Source organism: Notamacropus eugenii, chromosome 5 (genome assembly GCF_028372415.1).
Source record: "Notamacropus eugenii isolate mMacEug1 chromosome 5, mMacEug1.pri_v2, whole genome shotgun sequence".
Lineage (NCBI taxonomy): Eukaryota > Metazoa > Chordata > Mammalia > Diprotodontia > Macropodidae > Notamacropus > Notamacropus eugenii.
In genome coordinates this window covers 13,976,948-13,990,330 of record NC_092876.1, presented here as the reverse complement: position 1 = coordinate 13,990,330, position 13,383 = coordinate 13,976,948, and the positions used below count along the sequence as shown (strand labels likewise).

Here is a 13,383-nt window from a genome sequence, read left to right as displayed (position 1 = left end):
CTACATGGATACCTCACAAATATACAGCTCTAATTGTGTGCCCCCTCATCTCATGGGCCAGGCATGTGTTTGTAAGGAAGTGTTCCTTAAGGATATGAGGGAAATGCCCTATAATTACTGTCCCTGGTAAATCATCTAAGGAAATTCTTTTTCTGTGAGCTTATTTTTCCTACAAGATAACTGTTAAAAGGGAAGCATACCAGTAGGGGCTCATGAGTTATAGAAGTGGGGAGTACAGACTCATGAACTAAGCCTGTACCCAAGCCTGTAGTAGCCTCTGCCTAGGGAGGCAACCCAAAGTGTGGTTCACATTCACACTTACTTTTGCATTGTTATGGGCACTGAAATATGTCTTTGTGGGTGAAGTGAACAGCATTGCTGAATGCCCAAAACCAGGAGCAGGGGTGTGTTTATGACAGTTTTGAAACTGGCCGTCTATTATGTGGTTTGGTTTGATTTTTGCCATTCCCACTGGGACAGTGATCTCAGCATCTGCTGTACAGACCTATTCACCATCGTCTCATAATCTATGGCAAACTCCTGTCCTGCAAACATTGACTCTTCCAAGCTCAGTCTGGTAATGTGCTAATCAATTTTACACTATGCTGCCCCCAATGTCTGACTCAGGTGAAATTCATGACCACGTCCTGTCTAGGTAGTTTCCTTTGCCAGATCATCTTTTAACTTCCCAGGGCTATGAACTACACTCTATTTCTCTTTTCTTTCTGGTCTCCCTCCTTCTTGGGGTCCACATCAGATCCAATGAGTTCAATGACTACGCAGACAACTTAACTGAGAAAAAAGCAAGGGTTGAGGGACAATTGAGTAAGAGGAAGGATGAGAGTGATAGGAAAATGTTGAATAGCAAACCTAACTTCTTAGTCCTGAAGAAGGGATTAAAAGCAGAAAAAAGAAAAGAAGAATCTAAGGAGGAATCTTAGATTGTCATTTAAATGGTTAGGAAATAGCTGCAGCCACTGTGGCAAAGGAAAATGGTGCAATAATATTGCACTATATGGAAATGCAAATGAAGTGATCTCAGAGAATCCTGGTTAATATGGACTGAGGAAGACTGAAGGAAGCAGAACCAGAAGAATAACTTATACAAGGAAAACAATACCGAGAATAAAAACGATTTTGAAAATCTTAAGACCTCTGAACAAGGCAATGACTAATTATGCTATCATCAGACCTCAGAGGAAGCTTTGTACCCAAGTATTGACTGAGAAAATAGAGACATATTTGGACATGACTATCATCTTGATTCATTTGTCTTAAATGTATTCATTTTGTAAAAGGTCTCTCTAAATTTCGACGGAGTTTGGGGTAGGGGCAAGGATAATAATAATAGCAATGCCCTCCAAAAGGGAGGACATGAATACAGGCTATTTAATGCACATAAGAGAACAAAGTTTAGAAGAAAGAACATATTTCATGACAGATATGAAAGTAATGCACTTCAGGTATGTGTGTGTCTTGTGGACATATATATATGTATATGTGTGTATGCATACATATGCCTGTGGGAGTATATGCATGTGGGTGTATATATAAAATATAATATATATTATGTGTATGTGTATATTTATATATAGAAGCATATTTAATGGAGGAAGTGGTAAGAAGCAAATAACCCTCTTTTCATGCTCTGTTGTGCACACGGAAATGCTCTTGCTTTGATGTGTGGCCATGTTTCTAAGCTAAAAATAACTAGAAAAATATGAAAAATGTTGCCTTGAGTCCATAGTCCAAAACAAATGAGGAAATACAACTGGGCACAGTAAAAACTCTGTGATAACCAGTAGGAAAATATTTACAAGTATATGAGCAACAGATCTTGACAGGGATCTCAGACCATCCTCACCAATCTACCCATGTTTTCACAAGAGCATGGTGTTTGTGCTCATCTATATCTGATCCTCCCTTGGCCCCTCCCTGATTTCTCCATTGAGCCTATGTTCCAAGAGACTCCAACTTTGGTGGAAGCCGTGAGTGAACCTAGATCCTCTTCTCTTGTCTCTTGATATTTTCCCTCTTGATAATCTCTTTTTCAATTATTTTATCTCATTTGTTTTTATTCATTTTTTAACTTTTAATTTGTGGAACAAAACAAGCATTTCCGTAACATAATAAAATAAAAAAGAAGATTGCACATGAAACTCATCAGCTCCCATGGGCTGAGTGATCATCTCTCAGCAGATAACTCCCTGTCTAGTCAGCAAGTAACAAGTCTCCTGGACCCCTCAAACTGAATTATCTCATCAGTCTCTCAAACACTCAAACTCAAAATGACCAGTTACTCCAAGTATTAGTCACACATTTATTAAAGACATAGACATTGCTAGGAACTGGGCTAGATGCCAGGACACAAAATGCAGCAGTCCATGCTTCCATTCTTTTATATTCACAAGAGGAAGACAATATACACATATAAGAAATGAACATTACTAATGTAGATTGGTTTAGGAGTGCTCACATACATTTTCAACACATGTATCTGGATAAAAATGATATCAATTGTCCTCTCAAGTACTAATTTCTGTAATAATTGTTGTTTGGGGAGTGATACTGGCCCACTCAAATACCAGTAAAGAATCCAAAAGGCACTGACACCAAGAGTGTGAGGGGGGCATAAAGGGTAAGAAAACTTGCAAGTTCGTTGGGGGGTTATGAAGGACTTTGAGTGATGGAGGATTTCATGTTTAATCATAGAGTTTATAGGGAGAAAATTCAGTTCATTGACTGGGGGCTGACATAGTCAGGCCTGTCCTTCAGAAAAATCATTTTGAGGGCTAAATGGATGATGGACTGCAGTGGGAGAGACTGGTGGCAGGCATACACACCAGCAGATGATCACAATAATCCACGTGTGAAGTGAGCCTCAGGGTAGTCATTGTGTGATTAGAGAGAAGGGGACATATAAGAGATGGTATGATGGTGGAAAACATAGAACTTGACACCAGACTGGATACATGGAGTGAGTTTCAGGGATGAGTGGAGGACAGAAGTGAGGGTGTGAGCCTCAGTGGTTTCCTCCTTTTCCTTCCTACACTTCATTTCCCTTCATTCACTCTAGGAGCCATCTACACTGGCTGAATTTTTTCCTTGCACACACAAGTTTCCTGACTCCATGCCTCTGAGGTGGCTGTCCTCCATACCTGTAATGTTATCCTTCTGCCAATCTGCCTCTTCGTTTGCCTGATTTTCTTTAAAACTTGGCTCCAATCCACTCGAGGGCAGAAGGCCTTTCCTGGTTTCCACAAGTGCCAGTGAATTCCCCTTTGATTTTTATCCCTTTCTATTCTGCATGTATCTTTGAAATTTCTCATCATTACAGATGGATGGTTTATGGCATCTTGGTTTATACAACTCCTGAGCCCAGTGGAAAACCACAATAGGCATCATGGCTCCTCAGTAATGGAAAGTTGGGGAAGATGTACTAGACAACACAAGAACTAGGGGATGAGGGGAGGAGAAAACATGGGAGAAGACAGAAAGGGAGAGAATTCATTTGGGAAAGGTGACCTCAATGCCTGGGCACAGTGGCATAGACTGTGGACCCTTTGGACTTCTCTATGGAGTTAGATTTCTTCTTATTTAAGGTTCTTACATTCAACTGAACATAGTTTATTCCCTGGGGGCCTCCAGCCATGAGGACCTGAAGGAGAAATATAGTAGTGAGAGAACAGTGAGTGACTTTGGAACAGGAGTTTTTAAGCGATTGGTGTGACATGAATACTTTGACAGCCTGTCTCGTGAACCTATGGATGCCTGTTCAGTCTCATACCTTTAATTCCATGAAATGAACTCCATAGGATTGCAAAGAAAATGAATGATATTGAAATATGTTTTTTGGAATATGTAACAAGTTAGCCCAGGAGGTTAAGGGATCCCCAGTTCAGAGGATCTGCATTGGGGGAGTAGAAGAAAAAATAAATAAACAATTAAGAAAGGGTACAACTGGGCATAGAGCCCATCATGGAAGTTTGGGGTGAAGGGTGAAGCAGCCTGCTCCAGCTGGGGACAAGATGGGCTGACTCACCAATGATTCTCTTGGTCTCTCCTGGGCTTCTTCTGTATCTGAAGTGGGGAGAAGTTTGTATCATTCCCATAGTTCCTAGGACCAGGACGACCCTCCACAATCCTCTCCCCCACCCCATTATCATACCACCTTCCTGCCCAGTTAACCTACACAGGAGCTCGTCTCTGGTGGCCTCAGGTTGATGTGGCAGGCAAGTACTACAAGAGAGATAAGTGCAAAAGAAGTCATCTGAAACAGGGAGAGAGGGAGGAAATAAGCCAAGGGGATGGAGTTAACCCCAGAAGCCTCTGTCACCATCTCACTTCACCAGAAATTTTGTCCATGAAGAGGGTGGTGCAGGATTACATGACAAAGAAGAAATAGGGGAGAATGAGAAGAGAAGCTGAGTCTCCTTACCTCCTTGGGCTCTCTCCTTGTAAAGACCCTGGTGAGACAGACATGGGAAGGTAAGAAACAAGGTCACAGAAGCTCTCAAAGGAGGAAATAGAGGTCCCAGTTCTTACCCATTTCTATTGCTTAAGAAATTACAGTATACAACTGTATCTCACCCTTAGGGTTGACTCTTTGGACAAGGATTGCCAGCAAGAGAAAGCAGAGGAGGAGGAGGAAAACACAGCTGAGTATGATAATGAGGGTTTTATAGTGTTCTGAACCTGAGGCAGGGGAGAGAGAAGAATCTTCATAAATCACTGTCCTTAGGGGCCCCTCACCTTGCCCCTGAAATTGCCCCTGTATTTTCTCCTCATCTCCCTCCTGAGCTTCCCATCACTACTAGCATCCAACATTTTGGCACAAATTTTCTCAGAGTGGGCTTATCCCTTGGAACTAGATTGAGAACCTCAGAAATTAGGATAGAGGTATGTGGGTCCCAGGGAAGTATGAGCAGCGGGAAGCCTCATGTCCCAGTTCACAGCCTTGTTCTCTATGGGCCTGGAATTAAGGAAAATGTCAAGGTTGCTGCTCTCTTATGTCATGTTTTTTGGCCAGAGCCAAAACTTTGATTTCATTTCCTAGTAGGAACTGAGGGTGGGAGTCATTGGCACCCTCCAGTGAGAGTAGGGGATTTCTCCCTCTCACCTGTCACTATGAGCAGCAAGGGGTCGCTGTGTTGGGTCCAGAGACTTCCATTGGTGCTGAATTGGTAGCTGCAGCTGTAACTGCCAGAGTCCTTGGAAGTCATATGTCTCAGGACGAACTTGACCCCATCTTGAGTGTTGCCCATACTTAGCAGGATTTTCTTATCTCTGTCCTTGTACAGAACAAAGCTGCTACTCCATGAGGGCCCATGACACAGGAGGGTCACATCAGCTCCTGATACCACCAGAGGCCAGGCTGAGAGGGAAGGCTTGGGGAGAGCATCTAGAATATAAAGTAGAAACCAGAGACCCTCAAGGGTCATGCACAACTGTAATGGGAGTGGGGATGGAGGAAGCAAGGGCTAGGAAGTGCCTGAAAAATTCCTTGATAATCAACTGTCCCTTCCTTTGACTATTTTGTCATTCCTTGCCCCAAATCTCTTTCCTGGGAGAGGATGGCTGGTAAACCTAGTAGGTTCTCTGGACCCACCAAGAAACAGAGAGGTATTTATTTCTTCCACCTTTGTCCCTTGTGCTTGGAGAAGTCCCTAAAGTGGCCCATCCTTCCATTTTTGCTTTCCCCTTCCTTTGGGATCTGCAGTCCTTGTCCCAACTTCGACCACATGATGGTCAAAAGATTCCAGAACAATCAGTCTTCTCTTGGATTCCTGACCTGCAATCAGACTTAAGTCCCAAACCTCTGCTTTATGCCTTGGGGACCTGGACACACCCTCACCTGTTACCCAGATCTCTAGAACATCACTGGGCTCAGATACATGGTGTGAAACCATCCTCCTATGGTAGACACAGCTGTAGTTGCCAGCATCCTGGGAGCTCACAGAGAGGAGGGGAAAGTCAGCGGACGTCCCAGTTGGGCTCTGGTTTTGCACAAGCTGAGAGGTCCCCACCTTCAGCAGAGTGAATGTCAGGCCATTGAGGAGTAACTGAGAGGGCTGCCAGCACTGGAGAGTCACATGCATCCCAGGCTCCACCAGAAGGGATGGGCGGGCTGAGAGGGAAGGCTTGGGGAGAGATCCTGTGAGAAGAATAACAGGAGGCTGGGAGTCAGGACACCTGGATCAAGTCCCTGTTCTGTCTTTGTGTCCCTTTGTGACCATGGGCCATTCACTTGCCCTGTCTGAGTCTCAGTTTGGTTATTCAGTTGTTTTCCAGCCATGTCCAACCTTCATTCATCCATTTTGGTTTTCCTGGCAAAGATTCTGAGTAGTTTCTCATTTTTTTTTCTCCAGTCATTTTATGAAGGAGAAAACTGAGTCAAACAGAATTAAGTGATTTTTCTCAGGGTCAAAGAATTAGTAAATGTCTAAGGCTAGATTTGAACTCCTAACTCTTAGCACAGTATTCTATCCACTGAGCCACCTAGCTGCCCATAAGCCTTACTTCTCTCATCTGTAAATGAGTGGTTGACCAGAAGATCTCTCATACCTTTCTAGTCATATCTAGATATGGATCTGAGGAGACTTTCACATTTGAAGGAGATTACCCAAACTATGATCGCAGGTTTCTGATGACTCACAGAAGGGAAGATCATGACCCTTCACTTTACACCTGAGCTATCCCATACAGGCCCAGAGCTCAGCCTAAAACAAAGGCTCAAATCACAGTCCTAGAGGGAGGAGAGTCAGGCTTATTTACAGACACTGTCACTCACATGTTTTGTGATCTTGGACAATTCCATTCTCTCTGGGCCTCACTTTATTCATTTAGTAAGGGGAGGGTTTGGCCTCAAGCAACTCCAAGGCGCCTTTCAGCTCTGGGTCTCTGTTATTCTTCTAATACCCAACTCAGTCCCCACCATCATCTTTCTTGTTCAGATTCTAGATCAGAATGGACCCCTGATTTCTGACAGACCCTAGGGCAAAACTGGCTGTGCAGACACCATACCTTGTCTCTGTGATGCCCCTATCTGGGCCAAGAGCAAAGGGATCATTCTCAGAGTCATTTTGTGCCCCCCCACACCCTTTCACCTGTCACCACCAGCTCCAGAGCTTCACTGGGCTCAGATCCTCTAGCAGAATTTGTCCAATCCATGTAAGTACAGCTGTAGCTCCCAGTATCCTTGGGTCTCACAGATAGGAGGAAGAATCTAGTCCAGAGTTCTGCTGAGGTCTGCCGCTGTAACGGTGTCTGGGTTCCAGCCTTCCCCAGAGTGAAAGTCACCACTTTAAGGGAGGACAACTTGGGCCTTGAGCACCAGAGAGTGATGTTGGCTCCTGCAGCCACCACGAGGCCAGGATGAACCCACAGAGAGGGTTTAGGGAGTTGTCCTGAGAGAAAAGGGGAAGCAAAGGTCAAGTTCACGTGTCACTTCTAGGTCTCCCCCACAACCACCCAACCCTTTAATGAGAGGGGAAATAGTCACCTTCCCTCTGTTCTCACTTTCTTGCCTTGAGCTAGGAATACCCTGACTGTCTTGGGGCAAAAAGCTGAGCCAATGTAAAACAGGAGAGGGTCCCAGCAACTCCTCCAGCAGCCCCACCAAACCATCCCTTCAGAATTTCCTAGATTTTGCTGTCCCCATAATGCTGTGGGCCCCTATGTGGGTGGTGGAATCAGAATTTGGGAGGTTCCTATCACCAGTCACCAGACACAGTCAGCTCCAAGGTCTGGCTGGGATGGGATCCACTATGGGGGACTATCCTCTTGTAGTAAATACAGCTGTAGCTCCCAGTGTCTTCAGGAATCACAGAGAGAAGTGAAAAAAGAACCCGGGTTCCTGAAAAGCTCTGTCTCTGCAAGGGCTCCATGTTCTCTGCCTCCAGCAGGGCAAAACTGTAGTCCTGAAGGGGTGTCTGTGGTGATATTTGGCACCAGATGTTCACTGGACTCCCTGGGGATACTGTGGCCCCAAGTGAGGGTGAAATGGAAGGTTTGGGGAGGATGCCTGTGAAAGGAGAAAGATAGAAATTTAGGAAACTGAACTCTTCCCTAATCCCCTCAAATAATTCCCAGAACCAGAGCTGAGAAGGGGAAGGCACTCAAGAGAGGGATAGACACCATGCAGGGATGGACAAGGGCCCAGAGAGAGCAACTTGACACAATCAGGGACGACACTGTGGAGCAGCCGGGGTTGGAGTTGCTATTCCCATACTGATGGGAATGTAGTCAGAGCAGAAGTGAACAAGGGAAATACAACTGGACAAATTTGAGTTTGCTATCTTGGACCTTAGAGGAGACAGGAAAAGTTTATCTAAGATAAGGTTGTTGTGGTAAAGTGGCATGCCCCTTCTCCCAAAGGCTGCTGTGTATCTTCTGAACAAGGAGCAGCACAGCCCTCCTGGCTGAGTCACAAGAGGACACTGACCATATGGGGAAAGATCTCTTGATTTAGAGGTAGAAGACATGGGTTAAAAATCTGGACCTGATATTAAAGAACAATTTAACTTGCTCAAGTCACCTTTCCTCCCCTCCAGGCCTCAGTTTCCCCATCTTTAAAATGGAATTCATGGTGTATGTGCTCTCCTTCTCACTGTGTTATTGAAGGGAACTATTTCATAATCTTCTCTATATCTCCAAAATGTGGGGAGTCAGGCATTCCCAGAGTCTGGGGAGTTTGGAGTGGTAAGAGAAGGCATGTAATCAAGCATGAGGGTTTGTCACTCTTGTAGGTGACTCTCCAGAGAGGGATCCGGAGTTCATCACTCAGGACTGTCCTCTTTCTCCCCAGAAATTGTTGGAATTCTTCACTCTCTCACCTGTCACCACCAGGGCCAGGGCTTCACTGAGCTCTGACCACAAGGGCCCCTGCCCAGAGCGGCAGCTGTAGCTTCTCCCATCTCTCAAGTCATCCACATTCCTTAGCACGAAATCTGCCTGTTGCCAGGAGGAATTTCTCTCCTCTCTGAGTTCTCCATCCTTCCAGAGCTGGAAGTGGTCACTCCCCAGATGGCCCTGGCACCTGAGGGTCACATCTGCTCCCTTGGGGACCACAGGACTCGGGATTGCCCAGAGGGTGGGCATGGGAAGGGGGTCTAAGAAGGAAACAAAATGGATTCCCAGAGATTCCTCAGGGACCAGTATTTCTTTCACTTCTAGATTCTGAGGTCCCTCCCTGAGTCACCCCATTAATTCATCACAATGTCCCTTGTTTCCTTCCCTGTTTATCTTGTAAGGGGATTTCTGGGATTGCTCTGGCTCAACAAGGGGAACGAGAGCAGGGGCATGTTGGGGGCAGGACATACCTGTCTGTGCACTCACCACCCAGTCCAGATACAGCCCTGTAAGAGAATATCAGGTTAGAGATGCTACCCCTCCAGCCCATGCTGACCCGTCCCCAAAGCCCTTGAACCTCTAAGTTAGCTTTGGTAAAAATATGAAGGAAAAGCCCTTTGAGCAGACACTGGGGTACAGCTCTGCCCTAAATGATTCTATCTCCTCCTTAGACTTCCTCCATGTCCTTGAGAGTCAGCCAGTCAAGGACTTTGCGACAATATCCCTCCCTCCCCAGATCTGACAGTGGATTCTCACCAAAAGAGATGAAAAATATGAATGTGGAGCCCATGGTAGGTCTTCAGCTCTGATCTGGCCTGCCCAGTCTCAACTGTGCAGTGGAGAAAAGGTAGGTGGACTAGAGGCTGGCCCAGGATGTGGTGGACAGCCCTGCTGTCTTACACCCCCTAACTTCTGCCCGCAAAATTTCCACTTTCATACTGATGAATTAGCAACTATGGTGATTCAAGGCTTAGTTCTGAGGGGATCAGGGTGTCTTCAGGTAAATGTAGCCTGCCAAAGACCAATGGCTCTGATGGGTAACTAATATTGAAGACCACGGAGGAAAATCAGGGCCAAAAATACCGAAACTTTCCTGGAAATGACCAGGGACCTCCATGAAAGTCTCAACCTGAGAGGAACAAGATAGGGAATAAAAGCCTAAGGTGATCGACTTAGAATACTAGGTCTCAGACCCTTGCCTTGGTTGTTTTCTGAGTATATATTCCATGCATGTTAGTCCTTCTGGTTCAGTCTCATCTTCTACTTCTGGCGAGAAACATGAATAAAACTTGCCATCATTTCTACAGCAATTTCAGATTTTTAAAACTCCTAAAGAGTCAACTAAAAAACTACTTGAAATAATTAACAGGTATAGCAAAGTTGCAGAGTGTAAAATAAACCCAAATAAATCAAGAGCACTTCTATGTATTGCCAACAAAGCGCAGCAGCAAGAGATAGAGAAATTTCACTTAAAATACATGGATATTATATAAAATACTTAGGATTCTACCTGCCAAGACAAAGCTAGGAACTATATGAACACAGTTAGAAAATATTTCTCACATAAATAAAATCATATCTGAACAACAGGAAAATAATATTAATTGCTCATGAGTAAGCTAAGCTAACATAATAAAAATGACAATTATACCTAAATCAATTTACTTATTCAGTACCACACCAATCAACTTACCAAAATATGATTTTGTACAAGTAGAAAAAATAATAACGAAACTCTTCTGCATGAACAAAAGGTCAAGAATTTCAAAAGTATTTATGCAAAAAATATAGAGGAAGATGATCTAGCCATATCATATCAGTAAAAACCACTACATAAATAGTGATAATAATAAAAGACCTTTTCCTGGCTAAGAAATACAGTAGCGACTCAGTGGAACAGATTAGGTACACAATACACAGTAGTAAGTGGCCATAGTAGTCTAATGCTTAAAAAACCCCAAGATTCAAGCTTTAGGGACAGAAACAGAAGATTTAGCAAAAACTGATAGGAAAAATGGAGAACTACTTGGTAGAAACTAGGCATAGAGCATCTCACAGCATATCCCAACAAAAGGTCAAAATGAGTATGTGATTTAGACATAAAGGGTGATGCCGTAAGCAAATTAATGGAGCATGGAATACTTTACTTGTCAGATCTATGGATAAGGGAAGAATTTATGACCAAACAAGAAACAGAGAACATTATGAGATGTTAGGTAGCTCAGTGGATAGAACACTGACCTTGGAGTTGAGAGCACCTTAGTAAAATATGGTCACAGGCATGTATTAATTGTTTAACCCTGGTTAAATCACTTAACCTTTGCCACAATACTTCATCTGTAAAATGAGGTAGAGAAGAAAAAGGGAAAACACTCCAGTATTTTGCCAAGAAAACCCTATATAGGGTCATGGAGAATCAGACACAATAGAATCAACTCACCAATGAGAACATCAAAATGTATAAAAAAGAAAATTTTAATTACATTAAATTAGAAATGTTTCACATGTAAAAAAATAATGGAGCCATTATTAGAAAGAAAGCACAATGCTATGGAGGAGGTTTCATTCTCTCTGATAAAGACCTCATTTCTCGAATATATAGAGAACAGAGTCAAATTTATCAAAATAAAAGTTATTCCTCAAAAGATAAATGGTCACAAGTTAAGAAAAGGCATTTTTCAGACAAAATAACCAGCAACATCTATAATGACGAGAAAAGAGAAACTACTCTAGAAAGGCCCCAAAACATTCCCAAGGGACTCATATAAAATGCCATCCACACCTAGAGAAAGAATTAAGGAGTCAAATGCAGAATGAAACAGACTATTTTCTCTTTTGTTATGTTTAGATTTGTTTTGTTTTCTTCATGATTTCTTCCATTCTTTTTAATTCTTCTGTACAATATGATTGATGGGAAAATGATTTTAATAAGAATATATGTGTAAAGCTCATAAAAGGTTGCATGCCATTTTGGGGGGGAAGGGGAAGAAAATTTAAACTAATGGAAATGATTGTTAAAACTGAAAATAAATAGATTCTGAAAAAAAAGCTCTAAAACACTGTTGAGTAGAGAAATGCAAATCAAAAGAACTCTGAGTTACCACCTCAAATCTATTATATTGGCTAATATGATAGAAAAGAAAAACAATAAATGTTGGGGAGGAGGTGAGAAAAGTTCACTTTTGTGAACTGATCCAACCATTCTGGAGAGCAATTTGAAACTACATTGAAAGGGTTATAAATCTATGGAGATACTTTGATGTAGAAATGTATCCCGAAGACATAAAAATAAAAGGAAACAGATCTATATGTTTAAAAATATTTGTAGCAGTTCTTTATGTGGTGGCAAAGATTATGAATTGAAGGGATTGTCATCAATTGGGAAATGACTGAACAAGTTGCAGTATATGATTGCAAAGGAATACTACTGTGCTACAAGAAATGAAAAGAAAGTTCCTTTAGTAAACCTGGACATCCTTACTTGAACTGATGCAAAGTGAAGTGAGAACAATTTTACGTAGTAATATCAATATTCTATGAGCGTTTGCTATGAATGACTTAACTATTCTCCACAATTCAATGATGTAAGGCAATTCCAAAGTGCAGGGGACCAGTACTGATAGAGTCCGGAATGTGAAGTACTCTCCAGGTTTTACTTGAGACTTGTACTCCTGATATGCAAGAATGAGAACATCCTGACTCTGCCTGTGTACCCCGAGACTGTCTCGCCAGAAGAACAAGATTAGGAAGTATTAGAAGTAAACTAAAAATGTTCTCATGGGTATAACCTTGCTTGCTTGAATGTTCTCATGGGAATAACCTTACTTGCTTGCCTGTAGAAAATCCATATAAACCTTCGCCCTCAGAATAATAAAAGGACTGTTCTCTTGCATCCCGCTGCCCCACCACACACCGAAGTACTCCGAGGACGCAGGCCATCCGTGGTACCAAAGGGCACATGATGAAAAATGATTTCTAATGATGTCTGAATACACAATGAAGCATACTATTTCTTACTTTATTTTTTCTTTCTGCCTTTTTTCTTACACAATGACTAATATGTAAATATGTTTTGCAAGTTTGAACACATATAACCTATACTAAATTGCTTGCTATCTCAAGAAAAGGAGAAGGGAGAGGGGAGGGAATGAGGGACAGAATTTGCAACTCAGAATTTTGAAAAATTAATATTAAAGATTACTTTTACATGTAATTGAAAAATTACTTATATTATTTTATTACTTAAAAAGTTAGACTTTCTTGGAGATGCTATGGTGGTTTAGTTGATGAACAGTGAAGAATTACGTTATAAAAAATTAATAAAAACAATAATTTTTGTCAATTTTCAGGATACAAAATATGTTCAAGGAAACCTTGAGTCTTTCTGTATATTGACAACAAAACTCATTAGAAAGATATAAAAACAAAGTTGCTGCAGGATCAAGGCAAAAATAGGAAACTTAGGAGTTCAATAACAAAGACAAGTTTTAATCATGGGGTTAGTGACCCTGAGTGAGATTTCACTGAAATAAA

At 42.4% G+C, this 13,383-nt stretch overlaps 1 protein-coding gene across 1 annotated transcript; it reads right to left on the bottom strand.

Annotated features, from left to right (window-relative positions):
• Window positions 1-3,976: 3,976 nt before the first annotated feature.
• On the bottom strand, window positions 3,977-12,789 carry LOC140507339 (immunoglobulin superfamily member 1-like). Its single transcript, XM_072615451.1, has 8 exons — window positions 12,676-12,789; window positions 9,934-9,979; window positions 8,835-9,110; window positions 7,724-8,023; window positions 7,107-7,406; window positions 5,855-6,154; window positions 5,120-5,401; window positions 3,977-4,080 (listed from the first exon to the last, which is right to left on the bottom strand). The coding sequence occupies exons 1-8, from the start codon at window positions 12,787-12,789 to the stop codon at window positions 3,977-3,979; spliced, it is 1,722 nt and encodes a 573-aa protein (XP_072471552.1).
• Window positions 12,790-13,383: the final 594 nt, after the last annotated feature.

What these genes read in the sequence shown, in the direction of transcription:
- LOC140507339 (XM_072615451.1), bottom strand. Translation starts at nt 12,789, where the DNA reads ATGGCCTGCGTCCTCGGAGTACTTCGGTGTGTGGTGGGGCAGCGGGAT. An exon ending in TCATTTCCAGGAAAGTTTCG is followed by an intron (nt 9,111 to 9,933) that starts GTATTTTTGGCC and finishes TTTCCTTCTTAG; the next exon opens with ACCCCCTTCCCATGCCCACC. An exon ending in CTTGGAGCTGACTGTGTCTG is followed by an intron (nt 7,407 to 7,723) that starts GTGACTGGTGAT and finishes CTTTTCTCTCAG; the next exon opens with GACAACTCCCTAAACCCTCT.